This window comes from Polypterus senegalus, chromosome 8 (assembly GCF_016835505.1).
Source record: "Polypterus senegalus isolate Bchr_013 chromosome 8, ASM1683550v1, whole genome shotgun sequence".
In the NCBI taxonomy this organism is placed as follows: domain Eukaryota; kingdom Metazoa; phylum Chordata; class Cladistia; order Polypteriformes; family Polypteridae; genus Polypterus; species Polypterus senegalus.
Window position 1 is genome coordinate 132559810 of NC_053161.1, and position 21914 is coordinate 132581723.

The 21914-nt window shown below is 39.8% G+C and overlaps 1 protein-coding gene across 1 annotated transcript in view; it reads right to left on the reverse strand.

The window, feature by feature from the left end:
• LOC120534593 (centrosomal protein of 290 kDa-like) overlaps window positions 1-21914 on the reverse strand; it is a 155850-nt gene that overhangs the window by 44956 nt on the left and 88980 nt on the right. The window contains exon 30 of the mRNA XM_039762182.1: window positions 19322-19588. Within this exon, the coding sequence (XP_039618116.1) occupies window positions 19322-19588 (267 nt within the window). The remainder of the gene's footprint in view (window positions 1-19321; window positions 19589-21914) is intronic.

Consider the following 21914-nt stretch of genomic DNA (forward strand, 5'->3'; position numbering starts at 1 on the left):
AGTTTTTTTTCTGACAATTTCAATAGTTTCTAGGACCCCGGGCTTTTTACAGCACGGGCTTACACAGCTAGTAATTATATTTAACCTATATGTTCCAGAAACCAGACCAAAATATATTAGGGTGACCAAAATATTTTGAGCTAGTGTTGTGATTTCCAGCAAAAGTAAAGATGAGAATGAGCAAACAGTCCTCAAATACACAATAAATAGACAGGTACATCATTGGCCAAATGCAGGAACAGGCCTCACCCCAGGCAGCCTGACTCTAAAATCACTCTTTTCTGGCATTTCTCTACTGGTCACCTCCGTTATTTTTCTAGGTTTATCTCACTGATAATCTTTGAAGTTGTTATAGTTTAATTCTTGCTTATGTCGATGACCTGTTTCTTTCTTGTCTTGTCTTGTCTTGTCTTGTCAAACGGGTGGCCTGCAGATTTCAGTTGTAGCATATAACTGATGACAGAATAAGAATTTTCCCCCACTTAAGCAAACTGTAATGAGAGGAATCAAACTGTGGCTGTGCACATAAATGGGGAGTACCTATGGGTTAATTAAATCCACTCATTGTGAGCTATTAAACTTGAGCAAGGCCTTTGGACATTGCGTACCCAGAATGTGTAATGTGGAAATTAAGGATCACCATATTCATTGATCCAAGGAGAACATCAAGCTAATCAATTTGGAATGGGATATATTTCACAAGCATCTCACCAATCTGAAGGGCTACCTATGTGGATACTCCATACCAATGATGAAGAGGTCATGTCAACTACAGAAATTAAAAAATTAAACATTTTTTAAATGGCATAGAAACATTATATGGACCAAATGTTTTGGAAGAGATTAATGAAGTTATTCTATAGGTTTAAAAATAAAACAATGAGTCAGTTTAAGTCTGTCTTAGATAATACCATATTAGTACTGTATCAAGGCCAGGCTACGTAGTATGATACTTTAAGAAGTCAAAGTGTTGCTGCAGTGAATAACAGAAGGACATCAGGACTACTAAATGTAGCTAATCTTCAGCTAGTCCTATTGTGGTCTGGTGTTTACTGTCTGCGCTGTCAGCTAATTGTCTGGTTGCTCTTTAAAAGCAGGGCATTGGTATTTAATAATGTGTTGCTTTGCATTCTCTATAGCACAGGGGAAAAAAGAGAGCAATAACTATTTCAACCACATAAAAATACTTGATAATGGTAAATTAAATCTACCTTCCTCATCATACATTTTTGAAAACACTACATTAAATCATATCAAAATTACTGCTGCTATGGAGCAGACTGTAGGATTGTCTTAAACATTATTTACTTCTGGGCTTATGAAAGGGTTCTTGAAATTCTGATATCAGTACCACTAACTGTAAAACATCACTTGGAAAACGTCAAATCAGGACTTTAATGTCATATTAATTCATTTCTCCTTTATGTTGAGTAACATTAAATAGTAGATGAAAACTCTAAATTATGTTTTGCTGCTTCATTAACTGAGGCACCATTGTCAGAGAATCCTGTCTTTAATAAGTGCAGAATTTAAAGAAATGAAAAAGAAAATGGAGAGTAATAACTTCAATAGGAAACTGTATAGTTAAATACACACTATTAGAATCACATCTTAAAAGTTTATTCCCACTTTGTTTGACACTTTTTCCCGTTTTATAGATAAAGAAAAGCTTCTGAGATAACCAGTTGCCAAGTCCCTGATAATTTTGAAGTTTGTCAACTATTAATCACAGCTTATTCCAATAACAATAATTCAAGTAATACCAAAATCTTGTCAGATGTTGGACAGCATTTGTAATGAATGCCTAATTAAAGTGTGGACCACGACCAGAAGTGCTCAGTCTTCTTCTTCTTTCGGCTGCTCCCATTAGGGGTTGCCAAAGCAGATAATCTTCTTCCATATCTTTCTGTCCTCTGCATCTTGCTCTGTTACACCCATCACCTGCATGTCCTCTCTCACCACATCCATAAACCCTCGCTTAGGCCTTCCTCTTTTTCTCTTCCCTGGCAGCTCTATCCTTAGCTCTACCCTCACTCTCTTTCCCTTCTTGATCTCCAATATCATCCTACAGACCACCACCCTATGCTGCTTAACTACACTTTCCCCTGCCACCACTTTGAAGTCTTCAAACTCCTTCAGATCAACTCTTCTGCATAGGATGTAATCTACCTGTGTGCATCTTCCTCCACTCTTGTACGTAACCCTATGTTCCTCCCTCTTCATAAAATAAGTATTTACCACAGCCATGTCCATCCTTTGGTAAAATCCACTATCCTCTGACCTTCTTCATTCCTCTCCTTGACACCATACCTACCCATCACCTCCTCATCTCCTCTGTTCCCTTCACCAACATGCCCATTGAAATCCGCTCCAATCACCACTTTCTGTCCCTTGGGTACACTGTTCATCACTTCATCCAACTCACTTCAAAAATCTTTTTTCTCACCCATTGCACACCCAACTTGTGGTGCATATGCACTAACAACATTCATCATCACACCTCCAATTTCCAGCTTCATAATCATTACTCTGCCTGACACTCTTTTCACATCCAAAACACTCTTGACATACTGTTCCTTCAGAATAACCCCTACCTCATTTCTCCTCCCATCCACACCATGATAGAACAATTTGAATCCACCTCCAATCCACCTGGCCTTACTCCCCCCTTCCATTTAGTCTCTTGAATGCACAATATATCAACCTTCCTTCTCTCCATCATATCTGTTAACTCTCTCCCCTTACCAGTCATACAGCCAACATTCAAAGTTCCTACCCTCAGTTCCACTCTCTTTACTTTCTTCCTCTCCTCCTGCCTCCGGACACGTCTCCCCCGTCTTCTTCTCCTTCTTCTTCTTTAGCCAACAGTAGCCCAATTTCCACCGGCACCCTGTTGGCTAACAGTACTGGTGGCGGTCGTTGTTAAACTGGGGCTTGACTGATCCAGTATGGAAATTTGTAATTTTGTCCGCATATTGATTTGGCAAAGTTTTACACCGGATGCCCTTCCGAAGATTTCCTCCATAGCGTGGCTGACTCGAGATGAGACCACAACCACAAACAAAAGAATATCTGTGCCCTATTCTTGCCTGCCCTCTCCTCACTTTCTGCCTGTACCATCCTGTCTCTCTTTCTCTCTCTCCCTGTGCCTTCTATCCCTCGTACTATTCTGGGGCTTTTCCACATTCATTCCAAGCCACATTCCTTCTGTGTAAATATCCTTGTGAGGGTTCTCCGAGTCTGATTTAATTTATTTTTTTTTAATGTGTATTGAGCACATTATTGAGATCTCTGAAAGCCAATACCATGTCATATTTGACAATCAGGAAAGCTAATTCTAGCTTTGTCAATAAAATAATTTTGGACTAAACAGTAAGACTTGTTTTTATTTGAAAAATGTGATAGGAGACCTGAAACAATAAAGTGATGAAGGGTAACAAATCTTATGACAAACCACAGTCTATACCAGGGGTGGACAATGTCGGTCCTGGAAAGCCACAGTGGCTGCAAGTTTTTTTTCCAACCCAGTTTCTTTATGAGAAGTCAATTATTGCTGATGACACACTTATTGCTTAAGTGACATTTTGATGGTTCATTTTAGTGGACTTGTTTGTTAAGTTTCTCCACCCTTAATTGCTTATTTCAATGTTAAACTGCAGCATTCACTGTTCAATGGCTCCTTATTAGAAATAAGATGTAAATGACAAAGCAGCCAGCAGTTCTTCATCTAGCTTTTTTTCAATTACATCTGTATGTGTTCATCATGCACTGTTTGATTTAATAAAACGCTTAATAGAAAAATGTGACAGATTGAAAATTATCCGTTGTAGGCTAATTTTCTGTTTTGGATGATATCCTTGGAAAGAATAAAATCTACGATATAAGAGCCTTACATTGCACAGACTAACAAACCAGGTCTGAGATTGGCAAGGATTGGTTTCTAATTCAGCAACTGGCTTGGAATGAAAACCCGTAGCCACTACAGCTCTGCAGGACCGGCATTGCCCACCCCTGGTCTATACTGATAACACTTAATAGAACACATGAGATTGGTAACATGTTTAAATATATTTTCCTCTCCATCCTGAGGTCTAACCAAATTCCATAAATCTGTTATCCTTTATATATCACATATCCAGACAGCAAACTCATTACATGTATAAAGAAATTGTCTTCTGTCTATTATTATAAGTGCATTTTAAGGTTTACAATTATTTGTGCATCCTTCTAGTGGTAACATACTGTACATTAGCACAACCCTGTGATCACCCAGTGCTTTCCCATTTCCCATGCTTTCTTTATAATGTTGTCTAAATCTCAGCTGTTAACTTGTTGAAAAAGGTAAACAAACTTTTGCATTCTCTCTTCACAGTGCCACATAACCAACAAAAGCATTTCAAACATTACCTCTCATTGTTAAGAAAGTACAACATAATTTTATTACTTCACATAAACAAATTTCCTTTTTTATGATAATAAAGTCTATCTAATAAATTTCCTTTTGGGATTCCTAACTGAGTTCCTTTGTGCTTTCTGATGCTGGGATTACTCCACCAACTTTCCAAAGAGCTCTCTCTAGTCCTCACATCTATATTGGAGGTGATAACACTGCCTTAGATACCCTTACAAGAAACCTGCAGGGACATTAGAGTACAACCTTTGAAATTGCTTGTTTTGGTCAAAGATCTCCCATGTCAGTAATCAGCACTGCTGCATACATGTACTTTTACAGGTACCTCATCTGGTGTGCTTTTCATCTCAAATTATGTAGCACTGAGTTTAGTTATGTTGAAGTCAGGTTCACTGGTTGCAGCCATGCCTGGTCAACAAACCAGTACAATGTAAGTTGCATACTTTAGCTGTGATTGTCCGTTTGTTGAGTTCTTGTAGTTCTTCGTCCCTCAAATTCATTTGTTACAGTCACAAACCTGGAAGGAAGGGAAGGCAGACAAGTGTTCGAAACTCAGAGCAGCAAGAGTTCTTTCACTTCAGTATCTACATTGGACGTGAATATACTCTATATGTCTCTATATGCAAGTCATTGTCTTACATCAACCCTAATGACCCATGGCCTTGCCATTCCGGGTTCATTAGGTGTCAGGCTTTAAAAAGATTAAAGACTCCCTGTCTTTGATCACTATATAAAATTAAAATAACAACATGTAGAACCTTGCCCATTGTTTATTTTTGAGCATGTTTTTTTCTAATTCTGTAATGCTGAAGGTAACACAGGGCACATTCATATATAAACCCACCCCTCTCTTAGAATGGGTCAATTTAGAGTCAACAATTAACGAGGCAAATAGCTTTGTAATGTGGGAGCAGGGCCAGCGCCACCATTAAGGTGAATCAGGCATTCACCTAGGGCACAGACCATGGGGGGGATTTGACACCCAGCTGCATGGGTTAGCTACCGATCTGTTGGTTGCCACACTAGTAAGCTTGGTAGGGGCGCAAAAAAACCTAGCACTGGCATTGTGTGGGAGAAAACCGAAACCTCAGGAGTAGACAAAATGAGCATGGGATGAACACAGTACCCCTCATAGTGAGAAAATCCAAATGCTTTGATGTAGATTCGTATAACATGCGGAAATTAGATAACAATTGAGCATAAATATCCATCCATCCAGTATACAAGCCTCATAATCAAGGTCAGGCTCACAGGATCGTACTCCAGAAAAATCGATGACAAGGAAGCAACAAGCCCTGGATGGGTCATCATTCCATACACACAAAGACACTCACATAGGGTTAATTTCAACAGATAACCAAAAAGTCACCGTGTGACAGTAAGAAGAAAACCTGGCCACCTTGAAAAAACAAGGAAAATGTGCAAACTCCATAAGGACAGCGCCCAGGCCAGGGATGTAACTCAAAGGCTGTGAAGTAGCAGAACTAACCAAATGCAAACACTGAACCACCAGGCCATTGAACAGTAATAAGAGCATTAAAAAAATCTCCATTAAAATTCTGATATTCTAACCATTATTCTTCAACAGGCACTTTAAAGAAAAACTACTATAAAATATGTTATGTGGAATACATTAGAAGTGGCCACTTACACCTGAGAGAGTGTGAATTCTTGCATACATAATAGTTGACATTGAGCTTGTACATACTGTAATGTGACTGTGATGCAACACATTATGGGGTCCATGGAGTTGTATTTTTATTATTAACAAGGCGTATGATGGAGGAGGTGAGCTGACTGTAAGGTCGTGAGTGTAGCAGTGATGCACCGGGGTACAGTCATTCCCTGTTGAGCTCTGTGAGGTCCAATGGAAACCAAGGGGCTTCAATGGGAGAAGAGAGCAGGAATCTAGAGCTACCCATGGACGCTGAGGGATGGCAGTGAGGCACGACCATGTTAAAGGCATGATTGCACTGAGATGACCTCCGAAAGGTGAGCTAAAGAGGAGCAGAATCAGAAAGATGCACTGAAGTGTATTTTTTAACATGGACTGATGGATCGTGACTGTGTTTTAATCTGAGAGTTTTAATGTCTTTTTTGATTATTTATTGATTGTATTATATATAACCTCCATGTGCACTCTGTTTCTATGGATTATTTATTGATTAACTGCACCATACTTTGAGCACTGTTTGGTTTTGTTTTTGATTTGTTTTAATAAAAAGCACTAATCATTTTTATATAGCACCCTTTAATGGTTTGAGTCCTCATTGCGCCAGCTCATCCCCAGTACATGATTCTCAATGACCTGAGTTCAAGCGAGACATGCCAGTTGTGGGCACCTGCACATCACACTAACAGCTACAGTTTGTTCCCTGACTTATGTATGTGTTCCTTTTTATTGTTACTTTTAAATTATTATTTTTCATGTCTTTATTGAGTTTTTGTTGGCATTGTTTTATTAGTTAAAATTTTGCATTGTGTATATTTGTCTCCTGGCTATGTTCCTTGTATTTTGTGGATGGAAACTCTACAAGACAGGGCCCTCTGTGACATCTCTTCTGAAGGACTACCATCCATCTTTATTTTCTGATGAAAGAGGTGGATTTTCTCAGAGTATCATTAAGTGTTGTAGAGTGCAGATATGCTTGGATTCCTATTGTTTATTGGATTTTTTTGGTTTCTTGGATTCTGCTTCCTGGATTACGAACTGAACTAGCTTACCTTGGGTTGCCTTTTTAGGTATACCTTTTTGATCATCTTTCTGATTGTCTTTATTTAAATAAATTCTTATCATTTTTAAAGATTCTGTATTGGAGGTTTTATAGTCTTCCTCTCCCTAGAAGGGCGTTTATGTATAGTTTTAAACATTTAAAGTACTTTGAACTTTTAAAGCAGATTCCCCATTTTGGAAAGCCTACCTGTGGAGTCTGGGGTCTGGCTGCCAGGAATGAGGCCTATTTCTGAGGCTGACCAGTAAAATTCTGGTCAGTTTTTTATTTCTTTTGAAGTCTGTTTTACTCCTTTTCACTATTGTATGTGCTGTAAATCATAACAGAAATTTAAAACATTTCTGATTACCTCATATTTTCTGATGTGGCATCTGGAAACTTAGTTTTTATATGATTACAGTTATAATATATTCCTTTTTGCAGTGTAGCCTAGACTGTAACCAAAAGGGTGTAATTTGAAAACTCTCTACACAATATACTGTTCATAACTAAACATAATGTAATACAGTATATGACATATATAATAGTACTACCAAAATACCTGCGCTTCGCAGTGGAGAAGTAGTGTGTTAAAGAAGTTATGAAAAAGAAAAGGAAATATTTTAAAAATAACGTAACATGATTGTCAATGTAATTGTTTTGTGACTGTTATAAGTGTTTCTGTCATCAAGGCTTTGATTATCATTATTTCTTTCAATCAGGTTCGGATTTGGCAGATGTGTTGTGTTCAAGTTACATTCCGTGTTTGTCAGCCGTTGTAAAGATAACAGGTTTCATTCATCGAAGTGTTCACTACCCAAATCGGTACTTGTGAATCTAAGATGTTTATCAGGCATTTCCGGTATTAAGTTGTGGATTTACCTGCGAATATTTAGTGGCAGTATGTCTATGAACTTAATTTAAACTTTAGCTTTACACCTTGCTTTCCTACCTGGCACTTAAAAGTTTTTCTTGCACTTTTGCTGAGTTTGTGCCAAACACTATTCTATCTCTGACCATCTCATCTTTGTTTGCATAAGCACAGTCCTTCACCAGCAATTTTAACTCAGTTATAAAGTGATCGAAAGTCTTGTTTATACCCTGCGTCCTCTCATTAAACTTGTATCTCGCGAATATCATATTCGTCTTAGGCATGATAAACGCCGGCGTCAGCGTGTCTATGAACTTAATTTAAACTTAAACTTTACACCTTGCTTTCCTAGTGAATTTCCCCTTGGGATTAATAAAGTATCTATCTGTCTATCTATCTATCTATCTATCTATCTGTCTATTGATATGTCCTCAAAGGCTTGTTCAGCTTCAAAGGGTTGTTCCTCTCTTACTGCATCAATAAACAGCTCGTCTTCCTCTTTATCTGAGACATCACACACTGCATGCACAGGTTTACCTTTCCCAGTCCTGCAAACTATAGCGAAGTTGTTCAATTTACCACATTTTTTACACTGTCTTTTTTTAGCTGGACATTGACTTTTTCCACCATGTGCTTTGTTTCCGCAGTGGCTGCACTTATGAATCTGCTTGTATGCGTCACTCGCTTCATATTCTTTTGCTGCCATGTCAATTGTGTAATGCATTTTTTGTTCAGCACTCTTTGGAGGTCTTGCTTGTTGTTCATGCATCTGCGTTCACAGTCAGTTCACGTGAGCCGCTCGGAGTACAGTAATCCCTCCTCGATCGTGGGGGTTGCGTTCCAGAACCCCCCGCGATAGGTGAAAATCCGCGAAGTAGAAACCATATATTTGTATGGTTATTTTTATATATTTTAAGCTCTTTGAAACTCTCCCACACTGTTTATAAATATTCTCCGCACAGTTATACAGTAAACCCTCGTTTATAGCTGTTGATCCACTCCAGACAGATAAATGAATTTCCAAAAAGTAGGATTCTTTATTTATAAATCTAATACTTTCACAGTTAGAGCATTGAAAACCTGTTTACGACCTTCTAGATATGTTTTTTAACATTATTAGAGCCCTCTAGACATGAAATAACACCCTTTAGTCAAAAGTTTAAACTGTGCTCCATGACAAGACAGAGATGACAGTTCTTTCTCACAATTAAAAGAATGCAAACATATCTTCCTCTTCAAGGTGCGCGTCAGGAGCAGAGAATGTCAGAGAGAGAGAGTAAAGTAAACAATCAAAAATCAATAGGGTTGTTGCGCTATTAAGTATGCAAGCACCGCGATAAAGCGCAATGAAGGGATCAATGTGAAGGTAGCCTTTCAGCATTTTTTACAGGTGCGTCCGTATCTTCTAAGCAAACAGCCACTGTGCAAACAGCCCCTCTGCTCACATCCCCTCCGTCAGGAGCAGATAATGGAGCCAATCATACTCCTCCCTGATGGTATTGCATGATGGATAAGTATCTGCCTGTATTTTTCAGAGAGAGTGAGAGAGACAGAGAAAAACAATGAAAAATCAATACAGAGTTTTATTTAATATGTAATACGTGCTCTGATTGGGTAGCTTCTCAGCCATCCGCCAATAGCGTCCCTTGTATCAAATCAACTGGGCAAACAAACTGAGGAAGCATGTAACATAAATTGAAAGACTCACTGTCCGCAGAAATCCGCGAAGCAGCAAAAAATTTGTGATATATATTTAGATATGCTTACATTCAAAATCCGCGATGGAGTGAGGCCGCGAAAGTCGAAGCACGATATACCGAGGGATCACTGTACATGCATCGAAGGTTCTCAGCTGTGCTTGTGCTATCTCGTGCGATCTTGCGATGTCCAAGGCTTTATTTAATGTTAGTTCAGACCCGGCACTTAAAAGTTTCTCTCGCACTTTTGCTGAGTTTGTGCCAAACACTATTCTATCCCTGACCATCTCATCTTCATTTGCATAAGCACGCTCCTTCACCAGCAATTTTAACTCCTGGCAGCGCGTCTTTTGGATTGCTGCTGATGGACGGCCTTATATGGGCAGGCACTCAATTACGTGGGAGGCGTGGTGATGGGGGATGCATCTCCGCCTCTCACGGCGACCGAGCTGCAGGCTATGGCCGTATATATGTACATAAGTAGGATTCAGTTATGACCGTTGTGCGTAGAATTTCAAAATGAAACCTGCTTAACTTTTGTAAGTAAGCTGTAATGAATGAGCCTGCCAAATTTCATCCTTCTACCTACACGGGAAGTGGGAGAATTAGTGACGTTGGAAAGTTCAGTATGGCAGCCGACAGTGGCGTCATACCATCGAAAGAAGTATGTACATCGGCTTCAGTTAGCGCAGGGAAGCCGCCTACCAATTTTCGTAAAGATGGGGCCATAAATAAGAAAGTTCAACATGGCGGACGTTGTTGACCGTTATCGACCGTTATGATCGTTACGTGTAGAATTTCGAAATGAAACCTGCTTAATTTTTGTAAGTAAGCTTTAAGGAATGAGCCTGCCAAATTTCAGCCTTCTACCTACACGGGAAGTTGGAGAAATAGTGATGAGTCAGTCAGTCAGTCAGTGAGGGCTTTGCCTTTTATTAGTATAGATAATACAACACAGCTAGTCTTGTGTAAACATTCCCTATTTAGTTAGTCCCTTGTTATCTTGCTTGTATATAATAGGTATATAATAACTATTTTATATAAAAACATTTTTTTAAATAAAGGTTTGTGACAATTGGATCAGTCATTCTGTCTATGTGAAATATTAAATCATAAAAAAATAAAAGGCTGAAGAGTGGTTCTACTGCTTTATGTCTCCTGAATTCTGAGTTCAAACCCAAGCCCGGGCAGTAACTGTTTGGCATATGAACATTCTTCCTTCAGAACAAAGACACACAGGTAAGGGTGATCAGTGACTCAAAATTGGTTCCGTTTAAGTGGAGTATGTCCAGGGTTGGTTAAGACCTTGCATCTCGTGCTGCCAGGATGAGCTCTTATACTGGACCATGCAGACTTGAGAAATCACTAAAAGAATGAACTTATATTTCTGCCAGTGAGAATGGAAATACTGTGCTGCAATGCTTTTTTGATGACAGGTAATGTGATGAGTTTGAATACAAGAAAATGTACACTGGGATAGAAGGGAAGACATGAAAAGAATGGCTCCCACTCCTTAGGATGACCAAGACAAACGAAACATGAGAGAGAAAAAAGGGGTACAATTGGCCAATAATGCTAAACATTGACAGCAGCTATTAAACCAGCTTTTGCTTTTTTCACAATTTAGCGCATGCTGCAGATAATAATGCATTCTCAACTGGTAAGAGCTACTGTAAAATTGTACTTCTTCAAGGAAAGTCAAACGATCTCCATTAGACACAAGAATGTTGCACCTGTATCAGTTGTAAGGTGGGTACCAGTAAGCACCACACTGAATGGTCAATTCAGGGGCTCTGTCTGGTGATGATGTTAGTTTTCTGTGTGACAGGTCAGATCTAATTAAGAGAAAGATAGGATTTCCCTTTTAGAATTGTTTAAATAATTTGTGTCAGATGGCAGCCCAGATGATGGCTTAGTGAAACAAAACAGGAATATTAAACAAGGTGAGATTGGGGCATTTTTAATTTGAGAATTTAAGATAGTAAGTAAATGATGAATAAATGGAGGATGTGGGACTATGTTAAAACTATAATGAACAAAATGAGTGGAAAAGCCATCAGAAAGTAGGTAAGAGTCAAATAATTACCATAAAAAGGCTAAAAAAAGACAACTAAACTAGTTGAAATCGGACAGGTAGAGAATAAAATACAAGAGAATTAAAAAATGAATAAAAGCTCAAGTCTGACAGATGGTAGGGCATTGTGGTATGATGGCTTATATGCTACGCCCCCAAGTATCACATGACTTTTCTGCAGTCCGGGTTACCAGGCAACTCAAAATCAGAGCCAGGACAGAAGGTGAGCTGCATGAAAGGGGCATGGGAAGAATCCACTGGCATGCAGACAAGGCAAACAAAATGAGACACCAAGTTGTTAAAGAAATGTAACGAAAAGCATGCCATCTTCTATTGGTAAAATGATCAAAATACTAAGAAATATCTCAGGGTAAATTGTCAGTCATAATTTACCTATAAGCACAGTTTCTGTGACTTCTGAACTATAGTGCAATCATATGATATGCACATCAACTATCAATAGTATATTTACAATTACATTTATGAGCACATTAAACATTGAATAGAAGATTTGTCTTCATGGATAAAATCATTTTGTTGTAAAGAAACACTGGGGTAAAATGGCCAGAGGTACATTGGCTTAGCAGTACAGCGCACTTGCAAGATTTACAAAGGTCACATTCAATGAGTTAAAGATGTCTTCATTTTCATATGTCTGAAAAATAACAAGTGTGCCCAATAAATCTTTAAGATGCAGACCACAGCAAAATGTACACAGGGAATTGCTTAAATGAGACAATGAGAAAGAACATGAATATCAAGCCATGGTTACAGCACTGATACATATAATAATGTTCAAATGTAAGTAACTAAAATGTAAAGTAAATAAACATAAATTAGTACATGTAGGAAGGAAAAATGGCAGATATTAATACCGAATGGGAAGTTAAAAACATGAAAGAGCACCTTATGAGAAAGATTTAGTATTCTTCATGGCCTTGGAAGAGATGGAAGCTACCTAAGAGTACTTTAACAAAGATGTCTTAAGATGTCAAGAAGTTACTTCATCATTTGAAAAACTGTTGATCCATAAACTAAGCTATCAAGTAGGGTAGAAAAAAGCTGCACCTTGAAAAATTTGGATTCAGTAATATTACGGGAACTGTAGGCAAATCACAACTGATCAGGAATGATGGAAAGAAGGGCCAGTTCTCGTATTTGTAGAAAACATTTTAACTTAAGACTTTCTTTACACAATAATCACCTTTTCACCCTTCGCAATCCTACTCAACCTGTGCAAAATGCTAAGGATAAAGATATGTAGGGATCTGTTTATAGACAACATATGTGCATTTTATGGACAATTACACTCCAAATTTATTTTCCTAGCTATACAGATTTTTTTCTATATGCAGCAATTTAATTAAAACAAATTTCCACAGTTTTCTACATCTCATCCAAAAATCTTTCCCAGAGGCAATACTGGTTGGTCTTGATGAAGACTCAGAATCTACTTTTTCAATTGGCATCTCAGGAAAGGAGTGGAACGCCTTCTAGCTCTATGTGTGTCACACATTCCATAATTCAATTAAGAATCTTTCATTGATTACAAATACCTTGTTAAAAGTTATCTAAAATGTACAAAGGGACACATTCTGCTTGTATGTGTTGTCATCTTGCTCCAGCACCACTAGACAATATTTCAGTAGGCACTGCATTAAAACAATTTTGAACAAAAATCTTTACATACTTCTCAGTTAAGTTTGATGTCTCAATCAATTCTAATCCATTAATGGCAGTGTTTGGTATATTCCCAGATGGGATTAAAGTGCTGAGGCAGAAATCGATCCTTATGTCCAATACCGCACTGTTAGCACTTAGACTCATTTTGCTTAACTGGAACCTCGTATAACTCAGTAACAAAGTGACATTATATCAAATTAGACAAAAATCAGAACTGTCCAAAAAAATTTTAAAAGCATGGCAAAAATTTCTTTATATAATTTTATAATAAACTTGCCAGGTCTGTGAAAAACTCTCTCATGTTATTAATTGTTCTGGTATATAAAAAAATCTTATTTTATTTTTTATATCTGTGTATTTTTTCTCTGGATCATTTTTAAGGTATATATGTTATTACCAGCCATTTTACCTGTCAAAGACAAGTAAAAGAATACATTTATATTTGAAATCTCCAGCCTGAACCTTTCTTGACTGGTGCTCCCTCTCAAATGCATTCCCATAAAGCATGCTTCTCAGACTCTTATTTGAGGACACCTTGCTTGTCTCCTATCCGGTTTTCTACTTCTCCGAGTGCCTCCTACGCCCTTACTTCACCTCGTGTGTCTCAACACTCACACTTCCTATTTTGATCGCAATCATACTCTGAGGGACCAGACACATCCACACACAGACTTCTTCTTCTTTCGGCTGCTCCCGTTAGGGGTTGCCACAGCGGATGATCTTTTTCCATATCTTCCTGTCCTCTGCATCTTGCTCTGTTACACCCATCACTTTTATGTCCTCTCTTTCTACATCCATAAACCTTCTCTTAGGCCTTCTTCTTTCCTGACAGCTCTTTCTTTAACATTCTTTTCCCAATATACCCAGCATCTCTCCTCTGCACATGTCCAAACCAACTCAATCTCGCCTCTCTGACTTTGTATCCCAACTGTCCAACTTGAGCTGACCATCTAATGTCCTCATTTCTAATCCTGTCCATCCTCGTCACACCCAATGCAAATCTTAGCATCTTTAACTCCATTACATCAGGCTCTGTCTCCTGCTTTCTGTTCAGTACCACCATCTCCAACCCATAGCTGGTCTCACTACTGTCCTGTAGACCTTCCCTTTCACTCTTGCTGATACCCGTCTGTCACAATTCACTCCTGACACTCTTCTCCATCCATTCCACCCTGCCCACACTCTCTTTTTCACCTCTCTTCTACAATCCCATTATCTCTGTACCCCAAGTATTTAAAATTCACTAGCTCTACTCCCTGCATCCTCACCATTCCACTGACCTCCCTCTCATTTACACACATGTATTCTGTCTTGTTCCTACTGACCTTCATTCCTCTCCTCTCTAGATCATATCTCCACCTCTCCAGTGTCTCCTCAACCTACTCCCTACTATCACCACAGATCAAAACGTCATCAGCAAACATTATAGTCCATGGGGACTCCTGTCAATTCTCATCTGTCAACCTGTCCATCAACATTGCAAATAAGAAAGGGCTCAGAGCCAATCCCTAATGTAATCACATCTCCGCCCTTGAATGCATCTGTCACTCCTACTGCCGTCCTCATCACTGTCACACTTCCCTCATATATATCCTAAACAACTCTAACATACTTCTGTGCCACTCCCGACTTCCTCATACAATACCACAACTCCTCTCGAGGCACCCTGTCATATGCTTTCTCCAGGTCCACAAAGACACAATGCAACTCCTTCTGGCCTTCTCTAAACTTCTCTATCAACATCCTCAGAGCAAACATTGCATCTGTGGTGCTCTTTCTTGGCAAGAAGCCATACTGCTGTTCACTAATCACCATCTCCTAGTTTCCACTACTCCTTCCATTAACTTTATGATGTGGCTCATCAATTGTATCCCACTGTAGTTACTACAGCTCCGCACATCCCCCTTATTCTTAAATATCGGCACCAGTACACTTCTTCTACAGTCCTCAGGAATCCTCTCACTTTCCAAGGCTCTATTAAACAATCAATCTGGTTAAAAACTCCACTGCCATCTCTCCTAAACACCTCCATGTTTCCACAGGTATGTCATCTGGATTAACGACCTTTCCATTCTTCATCCTCTTCATAGCTGTCCTTACTTCCACATTGCTAATCCGTTACACTTTCTGATTCACTATTTCCACATCATCCAACCTTCTCTCTCTCTCATTCATCAGCCTCTTAAAGTACTCTTTTCATCTGTTCAACACACCCTCCTCACTTGTGAATACGTTTCCATCTTTATCCTTTATCACTCTAACCTGTTGCACATCTTTCCCAGCTCGGTCCCTCTGTCTAGCCAATCGCTACAGGGCCTTTTCTCCCTCCTTAGTGTTCAACCTGTCATACAACTCATCATATGCATTTTCTTTAGCCTTCTCCATCTCTCTCTTCACCTTATGCCTTATTTCCTTGTACACTTGTGTACTTTCTGCATCTCTCTGACTATCCCACTTCTTCACCATCCTCTGTATGCTCTCCTATACTTCCCCATTCCACCACCAGGTTTCCTTTTCCTCCTTCCTCTGTCCAGATGTCACGCCAAGCACCCTTCTTGCTGTCACCCTTACTATTTCTGGTGTAGTTGCCCAGATGTCTGGTAATTCTTCATTGCCACCCAGTGCCTGTCTACCTCCTCCCTGAACTCAACCTTGCAGTCTTCCTTTTTCAACTTCCACCATTTGATCCCATCCTATGTTGCCTAACTACACTTTCCCCTGCCACCACTACATAGTCTTCAATCTCCTTCAGATTGACTCATCTGCATAGGATATAATCTACCTGTTTGCATCCTCCTCCATTCTTGTACGTCATCCTATGTTCCTCCCTCTTCTTAAAATACATATTCACCACAGCCATACCCATCCTTTTCACAAAATCCACTATCATCTGACCTTCCTCATTCCTCTCCTTGACACTGTACCTACCCATCACCTCCTCATCTCCTCTGTTCCCTTCATCAACATGTCGACTGAAATTCGCTCCAATCACCACTGTCCCTTGGGTATACTGTCCATCACTTCATCCAACTCACTTCAAAAATTTTCTTTCTCATCCATTGCACATCCAACTTGCGGGGCATATGCACTAACAACAATCATCATCACACCTCCACTTTCCAGCTTCATAATCATTACTCTGTCTGACACTCCTTTCACCTCCAAAACACTCTCGGCATACTGTTCCTTCAGAATAACCCCTACTCTATTTTTCCTCCTATCCACACCATGATAAAACAATTTGAATCCACCTCCGACCCACCTGGCCTTATTCTCCTTCCATTTAGTCTCTTTCATGCACAATATATCAGCTTTCCTTCTCTCCATCATATCGGCTAACTCTTTCCACTTACCGGTCATACAGTCAACATTCAAAGTTCCTACCCTCAGTTCCACTCCATTTACCTTCTTCCTCTCCTCCTGCCTCTGGACATGTTTCCCCCCTCTTCTTCTTCTTTGGCCAACAGTGGCCCAATTTCCACCAGCACCCTGTTGGCTAACAATACTGGTGGCGGACATTGTTAACCCAGGCCTCGACCGATCTGCTATAGAAATTTGTATTGTTGTCTGCATATTGATCTGGCAAAATTTTACCCCAGATGCCCTTCCTGATGTAACCCGCCCCATTTATCTGGGCTTGGGACTGGCACAAAGATAGACACTGGTTTGTGCATCCCTGTGGCTGGGTCCACATCCACACACAGGCATTAGCACTTATGTATTAGATTATTTGTTTGATCGAGTAGTATGCTGTTGCTGCTTTCTGAATATAAAATAAAAATTATTAAAACTTTTTATGTGCTTCTTATGCTTCTTTAACTCTAACTAATATGCAAACTAATAGACTCAATTCAAGGTGGCCACCTGTGTGCATAAACCTAAAGAGTAAAGGCAGCGGCCTGCCCATGATGATGTTACAGGATTTTATTTTTTTTTCATTCTCTGATGGTCATTGATTAAGCTCACCATTCCCCAGGTAACTCCACAGCAATCTGTACTGTTTGTTGTCTATTTTAGAATGTTTTAAATTGTTATGCCTTGATTTTTTTTATACTTTTCCATAAGATAGTCCAGTGAAATACACACAAATGTATTCAATTCCTCCGCAATAAATTTTAGTAAGTCTACATTTTGCTGACACTAAAAAAGGCAGTGAGGTCTAATGCAATTCCATATATGACCTTACAAAAAGCCACTTAACCTGCCAACATCTATTGCATCAATAAGAATATAGCATATTAATCAAAAAGTAACAAAGATTGGCACAGCTTGGCTTTCGAGTCTAAAGATAGGTTTTTTCACATACTGTATACTGCTCAAAAAAATTAAAGGAACACTTTAATCAGAGTATAGCATCAAGTCAATGAAAATTCTGGGCTATTGATCTGGTCAGTTAAGTAGCAGAGGGGGTTGTTAATCAGTTTCAGTTGCTTTGGTGTTAATGAAATTAACAACAGGTGCACTAGAGGGGCAACAATGAGACGACCCTCAAAACAGAAATCGTTTAACAAGTGGAGGCCACTGACATTTTTCCCTCTTCATCTTTTCTGACTGTTTTTTCACTAGTTTTGCATTTGGCTTCGGTCAGTGTCATTACTGGTAGCATGAGGCGATACCTGGACCCTACAGAGGTTGCACAGGTAGTCCAATTTCTCCAGGATAGCACATCAATATGTGCCACTGTCAGAAGGTTTGCTGTGTCCCCCAGCACAGTCTCAAGGACATGGAGGAGATTCCAGGAGACAGGCAGTTACTCTAGGAGAGCTGAACAGGGCCGTAGAAGGTCCTTAACCCATCAGCAGGACCAGTATCTGCTCCTTTGGTCAAGGAGGAACAGGATGAGCACTGCCAGAGCCATACAAAATTACCTCCAGCAGGCCACTGGTGTGAATGTCTCTGACCAAACAATCAGAAATAGACTTCATGAGGGAGGCCTGAGGGCCCGACATCCTCTAGTGGACCCTGTGCTCACTGCCCAGCACTGTGGAGCTCGATTGGCATTTGCCATAGAATACCAGAATTGGCAGGTCTGTCACTGGTACCCTGTGCTTTTCACAGACGAGAGCAGGTTCACCCTGAGCACATGTGACAGACGTGAAAGGGTCTGGAGAAGCCATGGAGAAGGTTATGCTGCCTGTAACATTGTTCAGCATGACTGGTTTGGTGGTGGGTCAGGGATGGTCTGAGGAGGCATATCCATGGAGGGATGCAGAGACCTCTAAAGGCTAGACCTTAACTGCCATTAGGTATCGGGATGATATCCTTGGACCCATTGTCAGACCCTGTGCTGGTGCAGTGGGTCCTGGGTTCCTTCTGGCACACAACAATGCCTGGCCTCATGTGGCGAGAGTATGCAGGCAGTTCTTGGAGGATGAAGGAATTGATACGATACCATTGATTGACCCCAATGCTCACCTAACCTAAATCGAATAGAACACCTCTGGGACATTATGTTTCGGTCCATCTGACACCACCAGGTTGCACCTCAGAATATCCAGGAGGTCAGTGATGCCCTGGTCCAGATCTGGGAGGAGGACACCATACCTCAGGCCTCAATGTTGTCAGGCATGCATACAAGCATGTGCAGGCCATACAAACTAATGAGTATGGTTTTGAGTTGCTGCAATGAAATTTTGTCAAAATGGACTAGCCTGCCACATCATTTTGTCTTTGAATTTAGACCTCTGTAAGTTGATAATTTTCATTTCCATTAAATGATGTGGCATTCTTTTGTTCCTAACACATTATCCAATCCATATCAGTATGGATATCCAGCATGATTTTTTTCCCATTGAGATCTGATGTGTTTTCAAAGTGTTCCTTTAAGTTTTTTTTAAGTTTATTTAAAACTACCCACAATAAACGTTAAATTACCTGCCTACTTCTGGTTAACATATGAAGATATTTCTTGATGACATCTTCCTTCTGGTTTAATCTAGCTTGCAGGTTTGCAATAGTTTGCTGGGCTACTTTTAAGGCAACTTGATATTCAGGTTCTCCATCCTTTCTTTCTAGTTCTTCAATGAGTTTATCCCGTTTAGCTGAGGCAGGGAGAAGTATCCTGAGCTCATTAATTACTTTGTCTCTTGAAAAAATATTCTGCTCAGCCTTCCAAAGATCTAATTCCTTTTTCTTTAGATTCTGTAATAAAGAAACATTACATAAAGAGTTAAATTGTCACTTCAAACCACAAGAGGGCTGGCATGAAATACAAATTAATTATGCTCCTTGCTTGACATGCTTTCAGAATTATAGAACAGAACCTAAATGGTATGTTTGGTGAAAAATAAAGAAATGTGCCCTCCTTCAGAGACCATATCAATAGGACCAGTCTTCACAGGCACTACAGACTAGTTACTTGGGATCTTGCTTTGCTTCCATGACATTAAGCACGATCTATTCCCAAGAGGTACACTCCAGTATTACATATGTCTAAGAACCCTAGTATTGTGGCCTTAGGGTTGAATCAGCCTGGGACTTCAATTCTGGTTTAGATTTAAAGGATGACTGACTACCAGAGTTCAGTGAAGATTGAATGGAAACCAGAAAGAAGGTTTCCTTGGCGTGTGAAAAATGTCCAACTGTTGCACTATGGATGGCTAGGAGGAAGAAAGGGTAAGACTGTGGCAGATGGGGATTAAGTAAAATCTTTCATAATGAGGGGTTTGTGGCTATAAAGAACAACTAATGAGAAAGAGTGGGAAGTTGAAGTGGAAATGTTACCGTCCACAAGCATATAGTATACAGATGGGATATTGGGTTTTATATATACTGTATATACTGTATTGTGTGGGATGCAAATTATGCCAAGTTATGCTTAAGCTGCATAACATACTTAAGAGACAAGTGTGTGATGATCTGGGACAGATCAACAGTAAACAAAGGGCCATAAGATAGCTACCTGACTTATTCCAGGTCTGTGGTCTATGAAAGGAGTTATACTACTGATGTTATTTTAAAAATCATTATTTCATTGGGACACAAAGGAAAGCAAATTAACAGCACATTCAAATCCTTCTTTCGAGACTACAGTGTCTCTGGCTGCTGCAAAGAAAAGAGATTTCAAAAATATACAAACTGTCACAGATGAGCGGGGACCTTGCCCGGCCGGGATGTCTGGACAGTCCCCGAGTTGGACGATTCCTCTCCTCAGCCACGAGAGGGCATGACAGGACATGGCCACCGTCAGGGGGTGCCCGGACAGTTCGGGAATCCTGGATGGCAGCACTTCCGCCACACAGAAGTGCTGCCGGAAGTAATTCCAAGGGCACCTGGAGTGCTTCCAGGTGTTCTTCTGACACTTCCACCACACCAGGAAGTGACATCAGGGGGAGCAACTGGGGCTCATCCGGGTCATAATAAAAGGGGCCACCTCCCTCCAGTAGAGGAGCCAGAGTTGGGAGGAAGGAGACAAAGCTTGTGAGGAGGGGAGAGGAGGTCACGAAAGGAAGAGAAAGAAGAAGAGAACAAGAAAAGAGAAAGGAAGAGAGTTGGTGGTTGTAGACATTGTGGTGCAATAAAGAATAAAGAAGTGTGTTTTGGACATTCTGGTGTCGGTCTGTCTGTGTCTGGTGGTATGCTTTCCACAACCCATTAAAAATTTATGTCATGGCCTGAATTATGGGATATTGCAGCTGGCACTGGCGGTCAGACCTTATCCATTCTTTTTGGAATAAATAAGCCATCAGTAAGCCAGTGCATTTGGAAAAACTGATGTGCTTCCACAAAGGAAGTGACTCAATGTAGCAGTGCAATCAATGGGTCGTGTATCTCTATCACTACCCCAAAAAGAATCTGACAAGGACTATTACAATTGAAAAAGATGCCATTTTATTAAAATCCAGAGCATAACTGATCATTTTTTATACAGTTGGAGTGCTTTGGAGGAGTTGAAAGCTGATGTATGTGGCTTTAAAATGGCACATTAGAGAGAATGCATAAAACAAACATGAAGTATTTATGAAAATAACATGAAATGGTTGTGGTACCATTGTGTCCATCTCACACTGCCCTGTGCATAGTTTGTAGTTTTTCTAAATCCAGAAACACCAATAAGTAATGGGTGCTGAGATGAGCTCTTATTGCTTCTGGGAGCAGCACTGGCTAAACTTGAATAGTCTGCTGGAAAGTATACACACAAATGACTGTGTGAGTCTAGTCATTTGTGAATCTTTTGCTCCAGCAACCTTCCTGCTTAGTCAACAAAAAACTGGTTAAATGGCTTGGTTTGCCATGCTTATTTACTTTGAACCTACTAAAGAGGCAAGCTTGATTTCTACTCAGCCACATGTCCAACCATCTGTGATTTTTTTTATTAAATGAGATATTTTAGTACCTTATTAACAGTGCATGAATACTAACAATCAGGACACCACGGGGCAGAATTGGACAAAATCAAATTCGGCTTACTCACTCAAAATTGTGACGTTCCACTCTCCATAAATGACAAAAATTGCCTATTAAAAAT